At 34.4% G+C, this 18,094-nt stretch overlaps 1 protein-coding gene across 6 annotated transcripts in view; it reads right to left on the minus strand.

Moving 5' to 3' along the window:
• Window positions 1-866: 866 nt before the first annotated feature.
• Window positions 867-18,094, minus strand: part of ADAMTS6 (ADAM metallopeptidase with thrombospondin type 1 motif 6) — a 146,500-nt gene continuing 129,272 nt past the window's right edge. For all 6 annotated transcript variants that reach the window (XM_032676257.1, XM_032676253.1, XM_032676254.1 and 3 more), the window contains 4 exons: window positions 15,889-16,093; window positions 10,579-10,755; window positions 9,292-9,448; window positions 867-4,595 (listed from right to left, as the gene is read on the minus strand). In XM_032676257.1, the coding sequence (XP_032532148.1) occupies window positions 4,486-4,595; window positions 9,292-9,448; window positions 10,579-10,755; window positions 15,889-16,093 (649 nt within the window). In that variant the 3' untranslated portion in view covers window positions 867-4,485. The remainder of the gene's footprint in view (window positions 4,596-9,291; window positions 9,449-10,578; window positions 10,756-15,888; window positions 16,094-18,094) is intronic.

The following is an 18,094-nucleotide window of genomic DNA, read 5'->3' on the forward strand; positions in this document are numbered from 1 at the left end:
TGGTGTTCATTTCCTCAAGAAATAAACTGAAGAAGTGTAATAGAGAATTACAATAGCAGGGTTGGCTTCAGAAGGAAGTTCAGGTGCAGAAGGAAGTTTGGGTGCAGGAAAACTGCATTTTAAGAAGACTGAAGGGAATATTGTGTGCCAGGAATTCTATAGTCAACATGGGTGATGTTAGCTTTAATGCAGAAGGAAGAGAAAAGGAGAGAGAAGCACAATAACATCTGTTTCAGTGCACTCAGTTTGTCATTATAATCCAAAACACAAATGCTCTGGGGAGAAAAAAATAATACTAAAAACTGAACAATAATGGGAAACCTATTGGGTTATAACTTGTGGTATAAATGTATGGGAGGAAAGTCAACAGCCTTGCAATGACAGAGAAAATTACTCCATCTGACTTCTGATCTGAAGGCCAGTAAAACTTTGTGATCAAATACAGATAGAAATACCCATACTTTTAAAACAAGTAATTGTTTTGTGAATTCTCATTTGTAAATAGAATAAAAAAGAATATCCAGAATTAGTAAACATCTTATAAAAATATTTAAGGTTCTCTGTACTTTCTTTCACATCTTACTCATAACAGTAGTGCTTATTTTTGTTAAACCAGAAACTAGATTTTAACTCAGAAACAAGAAATGTTTTATGGGATTTGATCAGAGATTTCTATAACAAATTATTTTTACTCTACCAAGTAAGAAAGGAAATACCTCTCAGCAACAGTGACCTATGCATCAAGTTTTCTGAAATCATTTTCTTCTTTACATTTAAGAACATCATGACTTCAGATAAACTTCAGATAAAACCTTAAAAACTCAGTGCAAGAAGGACATTTATTGTTATTATTGACTGGCTGTTAATGAAATAATTCCATGTAGTACAGAATATTTTTGTTGCCATTAATTTCATTCCTGATCTATATTACTGCTTAGGTTAAAATATTATCTAATAATGTACATGACCATGTTCCTGAATTTTCGTTTTCCTTATTTCCTTATATATGACAAACATTGCTGCTGCCAAGGACAGGATTCTAGCATAACATAGATGTTACTTGAAAGAAAACACCTTATATATATTTTGATGCAATTGACAAAGTAAACGTTAAGCATACAGAATTCTAGCAACTGTGAATCAGGGAAGAGACAATGGTACCATGGGTATCAATCTTAAAAGCTGCAGTTTTATTTTACTAAATTATCTATGTTAAAAACAAATCTGTGCCTGGTGTGGAATTTCACTGCATCAAGTGTTACAGTATTTTTGTTTTCATTACAAGCAGGAAAATGCATGTAGAACAAGTGTTAAGAAACATGACAATAAATTAGAATATAATTTACAAAAGCAAAAATAATAATAATATTGTAACAGTGTACCACATTAATACTGAGTATAAAATAATAAGCAACTAATCACAATAATACAAAGGTAATTTCAGTCAGTATTATTAAGGATATCTATGAGACATTCACCCCATTATAAAGTTCCTAACGAAGTGGATTATTTTTGCATGTATACACCTTGAGGGATTAATCTCTTGATTTTTCTTTCTGTTTTGATCATCTTCAGCTGATAGTATTGCTCAGTGGAAGTACTGGCACCAGATTCATTTCTGCATTTTGTATTCTACTATTTGATTCTAGGCCTGTCATATTTATAGCCTGCACAAATAGTCCTTTTCTCACTATTAAGGAATATTTAGCTTAGATTACATAGATGGCTACAGTGTAGCAGCAGCAATGAACTGTGCTGTGGAAACCAATTATTTTTCTTTGAATTAGGTTTCATATTTTAGTGAGTCTAAAGTGTTGCTTAGTTTGTAAATCCACATACATTCTGTATTTTGTTCCCTTTAACAATACAATTCAATGTTGCTCCAGGGAGTTCTTTAAATTCCAATCTCAGTGCTGTTACATTGCAGAGTAAACATCGGAATCCCTGGTGTTCTAGCACCAGTAAGAGAGCAAAATGTGTCTTTGGAAATACTCCTTATAACTTTAATGTCCTAAGTGAGGTAAAAGAGGAAAAGGTTTCTTTAAATACACAGAACACATTTTTCTTGTTAGCTGAAAAGACACATTAGCTGATAAACAAAATGATGCCCCAGAGAAAACTAGGCCCTGATACAAAAAGGCCTCTTGCTCAGGGAATGCCACAACAACCCTTATCCTTTCATCATATTTCTGATCTAGCCAGGGCATGCTAGCACCAAGGTGTTATGTCAAAAGGATATAGAAAGTCATATCACTTAACAGAGAAGGACTGCATACTGTCCTTACTCCCTATGTGCAACTCCCAAAGACTGGGATTTTTTTATCTACCGGTGTCAGTTTTAACAGAAGTTGTTTACATGCTGATGAGAGCAACAGATAATAAGCACATGTAAATACACATAAGCCAACTGTAAATTAATTCCACTGGTCACAAGTGTATGAAAGTGGAAATACTGGCAAGAGGTAGCAGATGACAGGAATTTGATGGTCATGAGTACATGGGCTACACAAAACCCCACGGACAGATTGTCAATATGCTGGGGGGATTTCATAGTATGAATCCTGTTAAAAATATCTATTGTTCCATGTTAATTCACATTAGTAAATAGTGTGCAATATATTTGGCTTGTTATCGGTAAAATACATTGGTACACTTCAATCTCATATTTTGAAATTATTTTTCACTGAAAAGATTACTTTTCTTTAAAAAAGTGCTATTTGAGTTAGAATTTGTAACACATTATTGTTCACATAATTTTAATTGCATTACAACAAAGGAGGCATAGTTGGACACAAAAGCACATTCATCAAGTACCTGCTGTAAAATGCAAGTGTTCAAGTACAATATATTAATATAAACAAGTATCTACTTTCCTTATCTCCTTGTTGAGTCTGTTACTGAAAAGTGAAAGGGAAGAAGAGCATGACAATTAACTTCTTTATGCCAGATTCCTGATTGTGACTTGCCTAAGTAGTTTGGTTTAACTTTTAAAAATACAAGTATTTGGCGAATATTAACAATATGGTAATATGAAATAAGTGGAGTATGGTAGTGAATAGTTAAGGCATCAAGCCTCTAATCCAGAGGCATGAGCTTGTTCCAATCTCAAGCTGAAAGCTGCCCCCTGCTTTAAATACGGTCCAACTTTAAATATGCACCTGGCCATTTAGGTAAAGGTGGCCAGGATTCATTCCATCCACCCCTTTTCCAGTGTGCCTTACTCCTGGTAGTTCAACAGGCCTCTTGGTTCAAGCACACTTCTGACTTCTCACTTGAACAGAATCTAGATTCCTCCATGAGTCATTTATTCTTTGGTTGTAATCCTTGCCCACTCAGATGTGGTCTCCTGAACAGAACACTCCCTTTTTTTTTTTCATACACAATACCTCTGCTACGGTATCAAAAAAGGGAACATCTGGAATACATTCAGTTGTGCAAAGGATTGTTGCTATTACACAGTAGGCTTATCTTTTGCATTCAAATTCCTTAGTTTTGGAGAATCAAAAGTAACCAGATCTAGATGCCCACAAAGTTGTCTCTTCTTTGTGGCTGGTGTTCTAAACAAAAGTGAGCTGGAGTCGGAAGTGTAAGTTCTAAGCAACCTGTATGGTAGTAGTGAAGGAGCTGGCAATAAAGTCTTCACCTCTATTGGAGTCTGCCTCCTCCATGACATTGAAATATGTTCCCTCTCAGTGGAAACCTCAGTTTCACCTGGACAATGGTAAAATGGCTATAATCCTACAATGAAGATTTCATTTTGTTTCATAGCACACTTGTATTTCGTGCACCACTGCAATAACTATTGCATCTCTTAAAACTAAGTCCCTCATGGTTGTTCTATTTAGTGTAGCTTTATATAAGGCTCACAGCAGTGTTCAGGAAATACAGATTACTCCAAAGGGAATTAGGTGGAATGAAGGAAAAATAATTCTTTTTCTAAAAAATTTCTTCTCCTTAAATAACATTTCCAAGCTCCTTTTATAATTTAAATTGTGGTGTCGTGTCGAGAGATAAAGTAGTTAACATTTTTAAGCTATGATTTAACATTTTTTTGATTCTTCTTTACTTCCATAGTAGACCAAGTCATAAGAACTACATCCTAAACAGTTTTAAATAGAAATGGTTTCAGTGTCATTGCTAAGTCCATAATAAAAATTATTTTAATGGTCCAAGGAGGTAAACAGACTATTGGATTTAGTCAAAGGAACACAAATGTTCCACAGTAAGCTATTCTATATGTGTTGTGTGCATTTTTCTAATTTGGCATCCCCTCATTATACTGTGTCCAGCACTTTGGATTAATAAATCCCACTTCACAGAAGTTAAAATAATATTGAAATCCTGTCAGCTGGGGCTGACCAGTGGTTATGTTTTCCACAGGGTAATGCATTTGCAAGGACATCAATCTCATTCCGCTGTGTGGCTCTCTTCGATGAACATTTCCACAATGGTAATAACAAGGCACATTTTTGTGCTTTCAGTGGGTCAGTGTCCTTGGCAGGTCTTGCAGCACATCTGTCTGAAGTATGCTCGACTGCAGAACTTGAACTTCAGCACCAATGGGCAATATGCCACTTTGTTCACATCTTTGCACTCTAATAATTAAGAATATTAAAGAGAGAAAAAATCAGAAATAAAAACTAAAGTACCAAGAGAATTTGACATTTAACATGCTACTTTATCCATCCTTCTTGCTTTCTTTATAATTACTCTTTCTAGTCCAGTCTAGTGCATACAATACATTTTAAAAAGCCATAAAAGTATTTGCAGGGCCTTCAGACATTTAGGAGTGTGCCCTCTTTGCCTTGGAAGAATTATCATTTATTCAGGTAATTGAACACTTCAGACAGCTAGGAAACATAATTTTTTTACAATACTTTCATAGCTTCATTCTCAGGAGTTATTCTATCCATCCATGAGAGCTTATCCAAAGCCTGAAATGATTCACACTATCTGGTACCATGGCTCTGCATTTGTAAGAATCCTTGAAACAGAATGTGCACTGCAGATAATAGAGATGGAGAAAACGACAAGTGTTATGAATAATGGCACCAACAGTGCGTGTTCAGTGACCAAACTGAATGGTGGATTATACTTTACGCTTGGTTCCACACATCTACGATTTCTTTTATGTTTGAGGGAAAGGCATTTTTATGCCTATAACAGACACGTAAAAGCTTTTTTCAAAGTTGTGTTTTCCCTATATGCTGGGCTTACTGCCTCAGCAGCAGGTAACTCTCCTAGGAAGGGAGAACAGAGATCAAGTCACAGAGAAAGGTTTCCTTCCTTTGCATCCCCCTTCTGTGGAATGTATCTGAAGTGACTTTGGGGGTACACTACAGGAGCACTGCAGGGAATGGAAAAGTTTATTCCTTGCTCAGTTCTCATCCTGATGCAGTGGATATGGATCTACATATGAGAGTTCAGGGGTACACAGGTTCTACAGCTCAAATGCTGCTGCTGCAGATTTCCTCTTCACTAAAGTGAATATTGTGACAGATTTTTAGTTTAAAGCATTTGCACAGTGCCTTCCAAACACATTAAAAATGGGACTTTGTCAAGGAGCTTTGCTTCAAACATAGGAATTTGGAAGAGATGTATATGGAGAAAAAGTAAAACTTCTAAGGTTGAATTAAATAAATTAAGTGATGGGAAGAACGAAATTAGATTCATTTATCAGAAAATTATTTGTCTGAAGAGAATGCTGTAAGGTTTTAAGGTTGCATTTGATACCGAATTCTTTCCATAATCTTTCTCAAATTACAACAGTTACAAAGAAAAAGTGAATCAAAAGGTAATGAACAAATATTTAGTACTTTGACCATTATTACATTTTGTATTGATTTGATAACTAGAAGTGATGACTGGAGAAGATACAATACTGTTGTTCAAGGCATGACAGAACAACAGTCCTTGACTCTGTCTGTAAACCAAATATTAAAGAGACAACAGACACACCAAACAAGTAAAAAAAGGAAAAAAAGCAATACTGAAACAAACACAATTGGCATGTACAATCCTAATCTCCTATCACATTATTTTTACTCTGGGACAGGTAGTTATGGACAGTGTGTTGACATTTGCAAGCATACTGTAGTAGAAAGTTTAGTGCAAATGCGAATATTTAGTACTTGAACCTAGGAAAGTATTCATGAGGCTGAACTTATGGGTCTATTCTGAATGGTATTTCTGATAATTCCAATATGCATGTTTTTAGCTAAGCAAGTAGAGGTCAGGAAATTATTTAAACTTTCATTTCATTAACACAGATACAGCACTTGCAATTTTTTTACTCCACCTACTCAACATTTTACATACTGCTTTTCTATTTTTTTAATTCTTAATTTGGAAACATAATTGAATGCTAGAAGAAAAGATACTGGGGGTAGCTGGTTGAAACAGACATATTTCTCTACCACACATGGTCACTGTGTTTGAATGAATTTCGAAAAGTCTTCACAAAAGAGGTCAAGTCTCTTCCAGAAATATTTCAGGTCCTCATGTTTGTGAAGACTACGAATATAGGAGAGACAGATGGTAAACTACAAATGAAGAGTAAAAAGGTGCACTTGATCTTCACAAGACTTAAGAAGTTCACTCCCAAAAATAACCCTCATACACATTGTATTTAGTCAAACACAAGTAAAGCCACTAACTCCACTTTTGCTAAAAGCAGGATTTGAAATTATCCTTTTTCATGTTCCTTTAAGTTATCCTTCCTCTTGAGTAAAACTGAACTGGTTCAGCTAATGCTGTTTGGACAGCAATGAGACAACATTCTGTAAATTGCCCACAACTTCTGTTTCAAAAATCAATTTTGAAATAGATATGGTGGCTGAAAAAGTAGCCTATTCTTCATAGGACTGTGGTTGAATGGAAGAGGTTTAGCAGAGCCCTTTTTGCTCCTAGTAACTACTGTTAATAAGTTTCAGTAAGCTACATGTATTAAACTCTCCCTTCCTGAAGTTTGTGGCTAGATCAGACAATATTATGATGTTATCTATCATTTTACAGTAAGAAAATCACAGAATGTCACTTTGCCTCCAGTGAAAGAAACTGCAAAGGTGTATAAGGAAAACTGAAATGACATAAAAAAAGACAAGATAGTTCTTCGGGTGAACTTTTAGATGGGCCTTAGCAGTTTAGATTCAGCAGATATATATGTACTTAAGAGAATAAAATAATTCTGAATACATATCAAATGGTGCTGTAGGTGCTGCCTGTAGTTCAATTTCATCAGCAAATACAATGTTATCCTCATCAGTGGCAGCCCATCAAAACCATATCTACAATATCCTAAATCACCAATGAAAAGTTTCGAAAAAACGAAGAGCTAAAGCACATATAAAACGTGACAAGATACATTGTAACTTTCTTTTAGTATTCCAGTACCCCTAAAATTTTTAATCTTTTTTTTATGCAAACAATCCATTACTTTCTCCAAGAAAATTTGTCCAAACTTTACCAACATGATCATTATACTGCAGAGGGGCTCAAGCTTCCAAAAAAACCCTCATGTTTTTAACTCTGGTTAGCAAAACTAAATTGTTCAGAAATTGCTGAATGGGTTCCATAGGCTGCAAGCACCGGAGGTTTGGAAGCAAAGGGAATCAGGTTTGCTGGGGTTTGAAACAGGAAGCAAACCCATTCAGCTAACCTGACCCTGCTGCAAACCAATGAGCTTCTGCTGAAGTTGCCTCTGCCCCACAATGGAGCCCAAAGCACAAGGCAGCGTTATGAGGTGGCATGTAGACAAAGTCCCCATGTGTGGGCAGGGATGCTTTGTACACACATGCACTTCTGAGCAGACAAAGCCTCTCTTCGGGAGACCTGACTCCTTCCTTGAAACCCAAATACTGATAGCCAGGTCACAATCTTTTTCCCTCAGATTCTTCCTAACCATGCTAATGAGCCTGGATGGCTGTCAGTAAGGAGCTGGCTTGCTCCTGGCTCTCTCAGAGTACAGGCCAGAGAGCTGACATCCATCTGAAATACTGTGTAAGTGATTTTCAACATTTTCTATTTGAAGATCTCAAGAATTTTCCAGTGAAGGTATAGATCCCTAAAAACCACTACTGCCAACAGACTTACTGTTCATAGTTAGCCTGTACAGTTCTACTGTCAAGAAGTTCACGGCCACCCAGTGTACAGAGATCACACACAGAAACCCCCTGATTGCATTCTTCTATAAGAGATTAGCATATTTTCCTGAAAATGCTGAAGAATTACTAGCGTAATTACCACAAATAAAAATATGACCTTGTCATCTTGAAATTAAGAGGAGACTGGGACTGATTCACGCCCACTTAATAAGTAATTTACTACCTTCCTTACTTTGGACAAAAGTCAACATCTGTGTTTGTAAAGTAAATATCATGTAGCCTTTGAGCTTTAAAGGGTACAATGTTTCCTAGACTGATAATTACCACTTAAAGACTACTTGAGGACATTAAACAATTAAATAAAAGGAATAATAGGAATTAATAGAAATAATAGGACTATTAATAGAAATATTAATATTAAAATTAATAATAACAGAAATTATAGAAATAATATAAATAATGGGAATTAAAACAGCCCACAAAAATTGTATTATGAAAATGTTTTCAAATGACAACATGGGATGATAAGCCTCTACTTTAAATTAAAACTTCTAAGCAGTAAATTACGGTGCTCATACACTGAACCATCAGTATATTTCTGGGAAGATTTTAGTGTGCTACCATTTCACCACAGACATGTCTATGTGGCAGACTTTTATGACAATTCTGAATCTATGGCATGGACACAGACAAATACAGTAGGCATTGAATGACCACCAAACTCAAGTAGACTGTAGGACAAACCTGCCTTTAAAAAACAAATTAAATCTATGGTTCCAGTCTTCAAATGAATACAGTATTTACTATTTTTTCCACCACATTGTTGTGTTTAACACTGATGTATCAGGAAGAAGATCAGTGGATAAAAGGTATGTCATGCTCCCACTGCTATTATGAACATTTCCACTGAAACAATAGACTAGAAAACCAATGGCACAAACAGTAGTATTTTGTTCATGACTTAGGCTATATATTTTAAGGGCATTTTTTTAAACAAAGAACCTGTATTTAGGTTTCCATTGACTTTACCACTGAACTACAATGACTAATCAGAAAATAATTGTAAAAAAAATAATTTGCTGTCTGAGAGATTGTATCATACAGGTTTTTACTAATAATTAAATGCAGTCATTCTGACCATGTCGCTTTATTCTTTTCAGAATAAATTATATTAAGATGGCAAACTTACCTTCTGTGTTGGAAATAGGAGTACTATCACATTTACTTTCACACTGCTGCATTGATGGAGGTCTAAGAGTATCTGGACACTCACTGGATGCTTGTCCAGTGTATGAGAGGCACTGTACTGTTCTCATCTGTTGCCCAAGACCACACTGTGCAGAACACTAAAAAGCAAGCAAGATAAAAAATTCAGAAACTTGGATCCAATTTTTAAATATAGAGAATATAATTTTCATAAAATGGTTTAGAATTTTTATTTTTGATAAATATACATGCAAGCATTTGTCTTTCAAGGAAAAGGAAATGCAATGCCATGTTGACTCCCTGAAAAGTTCAGATTTGAGGTGTAAGAATATCATTCACACTATTTCGTATATAATTCTGAGTTTAAATGAATTTTTCTAAGAGAGACATAATCAATTTAGAATAAAGAAGAAAAACTAAAAAGAACAAGAATTCAAATCTGTTAGAGGACCTTTTCATTAGGAAAAAGTAAAGTGACTTTCAAACAAAAATACTTTGCTGTTCCAAAACATTTTTAATTTCCATAACTAAACGGCTACAATTTTAGTACAATATCACCTTAACATAAATGTGCATCTGAACAAGTACCATAAAAGAAAAGCTGATAGACTGTAGTATCACAAATTATTGTTCCCTGGTTAGTTAAGCTGAAGTGTTTTATTTTCATAAGTAGCAAATTACCCAGCAAACAGAAACTGAATCACTGAATTATTATTCTAGAAACAGGCCACTGATCACAATTGAGACGCGAAAACATAAAGAAAGAAGGAAACTCAGTAAATCATATTTAGAAACACTGCACAGTGGCAGCACTATTCAGCCTGTCTTGTAACAGTTTAGCTTCCTGTATGGTAATTCAATGTATCTTATGTAAAATTCTATTGATTTCAAAGTGGGTTTTTTTCAGTTACTAAAATAGAAATTGGTTTTGTATTTCCATCATGTTTCTCACAGAAGTTAAGAACAATTTAAAAATACTAAAAAATGCGACATTGTCGTATCCCAAATTACGCTTCCAAAAAACATAGGAAGGACTATTAAATTTTTTTAAAGAAACCCACCCAGTACAAACTAGATTGTTCTCAGCAAATCCCTTATAGTTTGGCAGACAATCATCATAAAGAATCACATTTCAATCTGACACAAACAGGGGATAAGCTTTTGTTTCAGCCATGGGAACCGTCATTTATCTATTTCCAGCAATATCATATTCTAAAAGGTGCTAATGTAGGAGACTAACAGCAGCGAAGACTGGCATGGACTATCTCACCTGTCCCCAGTCTCCAGTGACCCAGCGAGGAGGAGGACATCGGCCTAAACTACAGCGGATGCGCACTGGCGGTTTGTTTTCATCTTGGCATTGCGCGGCTGGAAAGGTTTTTAGAAGATCACTACTTTTGCACAGAACAATTCGGTGTTTGAATCCCGGGCCACACTTTGGTGTGCACTGAAAAAATATCGATACAAATAAATAATTAAAGTCGCAGTAAAAAGCCAATAAAACTGTCAGAAATGGTATTATGTAAAACAGTGAAATACATTTATGATTTTATAACTAAACTATAATCATCATATGATAATAATAATAATAATTTTTAAATATTTAGAAACACAAACAAGTTGACAGATGATTCCTTCATTAAGTACAAGCTTTTCTAAGTTTTAATTTTCTAAGTAGATTTCCTTCTCCATATATATTTAGGCTATGGTGTTACTATTTACTTTTATATACATGAGCCTTTATGTTAGGCTTAAGAAAAACACTGCAGCCAAGTAGAAAGGTCTACCACATGTAACACTATTATGAAACAAACCTGAGTGTGCATTTCAGAAATTAAAAGTAATACTCTCTGTTCTCAATATGACCTTAGTACAGCCTTTATCCACCTCACTCACAATGAACACATTTTTCCTAAATATACATAAGGGAAGATAAATGTTTTACTTGACTCCACAGAAATATTGTACCCTCTCCCACCATGCATGCTTTCCTCTCCTTTCCCATTTAAATTTTAATTCTGTTTTCACACAGTTTTTGTTTTTCCTCATTTTATCTTGTGCTGTTTTAACAGCAAGCAGATAATAAATCATAAGCAGGCCTGATGACCTCCATTTTCCCTCATCTTCCTTCATATTGGTGTTCTTGCCATTCATCTTCCTTTTTGCTATTGATCATTAACTGTCATGTACAGTAGCACAGCTGCAGAATGGGGTAGAGACAAGTGCTAACAAAATTAAAACTCCAGACCTTCCCCAAATCAGTCCCTCTTTAATAGGAGATACTGCAAGCACAGTTTTAGAATTCCCTACTGGCATGTAGCTTTATCCCATAAGCACATCTGCAATATTTGGACTGGAATCAATTTCTGATAGAATAAATTTTACATACAGATTATGCTAAGCCTTTCAATATGCCTTTAATATGTAGAGACAAAATATTATGTGGGAAATAATAATATGTGGCACTGGAGCAATGTTCAAGAGGTCGCATACCACACATCCAAAACAAGTCAGTATATATATGGGGAAAAAAGAAACACCCTCAAAATTAATTTTCAAAAAAAATTACTTGAGTGATGCAAACTTCACTGTTGTATGCCTAATCCTGAAACACTTTTGACTAACCTACAGAAATTTTTAAACAGTTCCACAGTATTATGTAAGGATATACCCTATGAATATGTAAAGATTTATATCTATATATCTACATATACCTCAAAACAAGATCTTTAAGGAAATCTCTCTGAGGGAGGCAACTAAACTAGTCAATAATAGTCAATTTGGGTTTATGCCAAATCTTATCTCCATTTGTACTTCGGATCTTAAACTGGGCTGTGAAAAGATGGGTCCTGCAATTGGAGTTTATAATCCAGAACTGCAAAATGGATATATAACCACTAAAATGCAACCTTTTCTTTCCTATCCTATTCTATTTTTTTCTGTCAAGGTAAGGCCTCCTTATCTACAGCAGTTCAGTGTTCAGAATTCTGATACAGAGTAACCAGGTTCAAACATCCTCACTCTGAAGGGACTTTAATCCCAAATCTTGTGTACACTAAGTGCCTGCCTACTAGAAAATTATGAAGGAGGGAAGTAAGAGAAGAAAGATCTCTGTCAGAACTACAAACATAATGATAAATAGAGGAAAAAAAGAATGACAATGAATATGTGAGGTCTTCAGTGTCATGATCATGACACTCATCAGTTCTGGTCCAAATTCCAAGGAATATTTTATCTATTTTATCCCATACAAGCATTTAATGCAAAATGCATGACTTTTTAGTAGGAAGAAGCAGCAAGTGCCCCTCCCTAGTTGAATACTTAAAAATCAAGTCATTCTGTCAAAAACAAACAGAAAAGTTAAAAGGTTGAAAAGACTTTCTCAAAATGTCAAAACCCAATGTGCTCAAGCGATTTCATAATCCCTAGAATATGTTAGCAAACAAGCAAGACTTTGGGGACTAAAATTTGAGTCTAGGAGCATCCATTTTCTTGTACTGCTTGAAGACACATTTTTTTATCTAAGATGCCATTTGAGAAAAGTCTTCTTTCAGCTACTAGTACCAGACGAAAATAACATCCCTATACTCTTTTTTGTGGAGTTACAGCAAAAATTCTACTAAATAAGATGGACTACATCTGATCCTCAGAAATGAAATAAGGAAATACGTAGTAATACCAAATCACTACAAATAAAAAGCATAAGTCAAATTTAACAAAAACAGTGTATGTCTCCAAAGCAAATGCAAGACAAAATACCCAGAGAAACCAAATGAGGAAGAAGTATCTTTCACTACTAAATGTTTCTAGAATTTCTGACTCCTTCCCTTGAAGTCATGAGCACAAATAATGCAAATTAAACGTCCCTGTCTGATTAAGGCTTTTCTCAAGAAATATTTTTTGCTGGTTATTATTATTATTATTATTAAAATATAAGAGAAATAATTTATAGTGGGCAGATTAATTTTGTCAAAGCCCAACTACTGTGAAGTCTGAAAATCTTTATGGCAAAACTGGTATTACCTGAGAATGACTACATTCCAATAGGCTAGACACTGTTAGCTTTCATCTCTATTTGATAAAAGCACTTTTACATTTTCCTGAGGCCTTCATTTAATCTTTAGGTTTACAAAATGTTTTTGTTTGTCTAACCCAAAAGATACATAATATCTTTTTAATATTCTCACTGAAAACTTAAAAAATGTGTAATTATACTGATTGTCAACAAGTGCCTAAGCAGGTAAAGGACTTCTATAATTGTTTTATTTATTAGTTGTTTTGAGTATTAAAAAAAAAACTTTTCAATTTGCACTCCAGAGAAAATTAGCAAGGTTTGCCACTGGTTTCAATGGAAGGAATATTCTACTCTTCAATTTTTGAGTTCACTCTTGTTTTCTTTTTCATGCTTCTGTCAGAAAATCATATAAACATACATATAAAAATGTTTACATCTATATTATTACAGGGATTTTAATACATTAAATTTCTGGGAACAATGAAGAGAAAAAAGAAGCTATTTTTCTCATTATATTAAAATGGTATCACCAGTCAAGACAGCCTGACAAGATACAAACAAAATTCATACCAGAAAGAAGTTGGGACTTTTTCACAATCTTGATTAAAAGCTATCACAACCAGAAGTTTATCAGAGTTTGAACCTTTAGATTAGAATAATTTTGTTCAAAATCATAACATACTTCTGCTGTATAAAAGGCCGTTAAGGCCCTGAGTATGAAGGTCTTAAAAAGTTGTTCAAGCATGAGGATGGCAAACAACAGGGGAGTGAGAATATAAGCAAAAGCATTTGTCTGATAAATTATTAAAAACAAAACAAAAATTAAGAAGTTCACGTATTTTAGAAGATTTTTGATATAAAAGCTCACTAAAATGGCATTCACTTATAGTTCTTTACAGAAAAAAACCAGCTGAACAGAATAGCAAATTGACACATTTTTCTTTTGTTCAAAGTATACATAGTAAGTGTATATAGTAATAATAAAAAGAAAACTGTCTACAGAAGTTGTTTCTTCAGCTAAGAATAACAGACGGAGAACATGCAAATGTGAAATTCAGATAGAAGGCAGATGAACAACAGCTTCTATGGCAGCTTACAGCACTGTAATGCTCAGAATTAAGTGATTCTACTGAAATTACTGAAACTAGCAGGTAGCACAGGTAACTAACTGATTTTGATGTTAAAGAGGTATGGTCTACAGAAAGAATTGGACAACCATGAAGACATTAATAACTGAAATGTAGTGAATTTTGGCAGTATGACATGCAAGAAGATGCATTTAAAAAAATTTAAAAAGGAGGATTAGGATCTGCATATATTAACAGAGTGTAAAATGACTTTAGGTAACTGGTATGTTATAGCTGTGGGAGAGAAGCACCTCATTTAGGGTATATTGACACACTGTAGGTTACTGGCATTTTCATAAGAGGAAAGAAACAAAACATTGAGGCACAGGTGAAACTTCCTCTGAGATAATATATTCATTTAACTCTAGTCATCCATTTCAAACAAAGACAACTTCAAACTGAAACATGAAAGAAGAATGTCATTAATTAATTTATGATGAATACTAGCTGGAAAGGAAGAAGCACTGTTGCAGATAGCAAAAGCAAACAGGTATAAACTGGTGTGAAAATACAAAATTAGAACACTTCTTGCAATTCAAAAGTTGAAGTTCAGTAACATTTTTCAAAGAGGTACAAACCCACAAATTAACTAATTTTAAAACACAGTTTGATCGATTTATGAAACCAACTATATTATATGGCTGCATTTGAAAGCAAAGACACAGACATGGAAACTCAGGAAATCCTAACTTCTATGTACTCTAAAGGGTATGTTGAGATAAAAAGTGGGGTGAGATAGGAGTCTAGAATAGCAAGAATGTGAAAAGGTATACAAACACTTCTGCACTCTAATTTGCATGAGATGCAGTTCCATTCAAATGTATTTGCCTTTCCTTTCAGCTGCACTGGTTCAAATTTAATATCTGAATAAGTATAAGGTATACTATAAGCTTAGCTTACACTATACTATAACAGATATCATCATATTTAACAACATATTTTATAAATAGAAAACCAACTTTCAGGTCTGCCCCTTGAGGCATTTTGCTAAGAAATGTGATGCTTTACATCAGCATCATTACTTTAGAAAAAAAAAGAAAGCAGTTTGTATTGGCTTCTGATACTGGAAATCCATCACTTCTACTATTCAATAAACAATGAAAACGAAAATTACCTTTTACTTTAAAATAATTGCTTCATACCATATGGCTAATATAGGGTTTTTTTGTTTCACTGCATTTTTTTTACTACTTTACTATTCTCTTTTGTGTTTTACTGTTTTTCTACTATGATTAATCAAAACAGGTCACAATCATTTGAAAAAAACAACAGAACTGACAAGGAAAGAAAAAACTGCTTCAATATGAAACCCATGAGTTTTTGAATTTTTTATTAATCCTTTGCTTAGCAAGCAGAGACAGAAAATGTACTAGTATTCAGTGATCAGAGCGCTTGTCTCCACTATTACCAATGAGCTAACATAGCAAAATTTCCTTACTTCTGACCAGTCCAAAGCGACCCACTGTGGGGGACAGGACTGATTGTTACAGGGCTCTTTTTCAATAGGCCGGTGTGTTAAACAGTTGGTATTGTCCAGTGTCTCCTCCTCAGAAGGTCCAATCTTTCTGATACACAGAACCGTTCGTGAGCGCATTCCTCCATCACAGGTCTTACTGCATTCTGACCAATCTCCTATAAACCATCTGGATAGAAAACATTAGGAGACTCAGTCAATGCATTTCAGAAATAGAATAGATAATTGCACAAATCCCCAGTGCAAACAGCTTAAATTACTAAACCTAAATAATTATTAAAAATACACAATTAAATAAAACAGAAACTTATAATTATTTTTACTGAACATTTTAATTTATGCCCTACTGCAATCATATCTTCCAATAATAACACTACTCAGTATTTTTCTAGAACAGCAATTTCCGTCCTAGTCTATAGCAGTTAGAAAGGAGTGTTGAGCCTAACAAAACTTCAGTTATTTAAGGAGATTTGTACTTAACTTGCCTGAAATTATTTCTTTGAAAGTGGTTTGCAACTGGAAATGTTTGGGAACCATTTCTGTAAGTTACATCACAAGTTGAAAGCCAAGCTGTTTGCCCCTCTAGTATCATTACAATAAAATAGTTTGATCTCAAAATTGGGCTTTCTGAGAGTTAATTCTCATCTCATTATGAAACATTTCTAAACTTTTTTTAAAAAGTCTACACTGAAAAGCAAAATATTCTTATCTGAGTAAGTAAAGCAAACACCAGCAAAACATGAATTCATCACATAAAAAATGACCTCAATAAATATTTTAAAAATTTAAAGCACTGTATGATACGTGCTAGAGGGAACTTCTGAGCGTTTCTTCATGTGTAGTGAAAGTCAAGAGTTGTAAATATTACTTTGTGTTGCTGCAGAGACTAAAGCAGCTACAGTTACATTACAGCAGACTGTAATGTTATTTCTTTTTTCCTATTGATGAATGGCTAATGCAGCTCAATTAATTGGAAAAATTTCTTCATATTGTCAAGACCAATACTAGTCTTCAGTATTTCATATGTTGACTAGATACTCGCCCGAGTCATCCTTGCAAAGGATGAAGGTGAAGTCTAGTATGCTATCACATGTGGCCAACAAGCAAAAAATGCCAGGCATGTCAGTCACTGTGGATGTTCCTTGGACCTGCCTCATAAGATTTGTCAATTTTTCAAACTACTGCCAAAAAAAAAAGTGCTGCTATCCACTCTTGTGTTACATAATATGTAATATATTCTAATATAAAACTAGATCGATGGAGAGATGGAAACAAATGTGCTGTATTCTGTCATTACTTTCCCAGCAAAAGGAAATTAGTTTGTAATTCTTCATCAAAGTAGCTTATGCTTTTACCAGAATAGGGAGAATTTGAAGCTCTTCAGAGATTTCAAGAGGCTGAAGTGTTAATTTTTAGTTAGTGCTCTGATTTGCCCAAGTGCCTTGGCTCTCACGTACATTTACTATTTATAGTGTATTACAAGACAGTACTATTCATAACTCACAGAACTATATTTTCTTGAAATATGAAGTTTAAGAGTTACTTATTATAATAATAAACAAAATATTGTGAACAAACATAAGTCTGCTGCTGCTCGAGGACCTCAAGTATAATGTAACTGGCATTCATAAAGCTTAAAATTTTCATTGCTTTTGGAATACACCAGCAGTGGAATTGTGTTAATTAAAAAGGGAAATATTTGGCCACTCTATGTAAAGACTAAGTCAGACTGCATGATAAAACTTTCTGCCAAAAGGGTCAAACTTCTCTGGACAACTATCTGTTATCTGAGCAGCCTTTTCCTAGACTACTTACAACATGAGGAATCAAGAATCCTTCCTTAGGAGTTTGGCACTTTGTATTCATCCTGTGGGGAATATCAGAATGAAGGCAGATGTGGGCTGAACTACCCTGACATGCTGAAGTAGATACTGATTAATACACACTACCCCCTATCTGAATCTTGATGACTTCTCTCCATGTTCATCCATGTCCCTGCTGTATCGGATGGAGAATCCAAAGTGTTCCACTTTGTGGGCTGTTTTTTTGGTTTTTCCTAGTTTTTGTTTTTTAAGTAATGACAGTGCAAAAAAAAAAAAAAAAAAAGAAAAGAGAATTTAACCAGTTTGGAATAACTGTGTAAATGCTACTTTTTAAAATACTGATTTGT

Source organism: Chiroxiphia lanceolata, chromosome Z, assembly GCF_009829145.1.
Source record: "Chiroxiphia lanceolata isolate bChiLan1 chromosome Z, bChiLan1.pri, whole genome shotgun sequence".
NCBI lineage: Eukaryota > Metazoa > Chordata > Aves > Passeriformes > Pipridae > Chiroxiphia > Chiroxiphia lanceolata.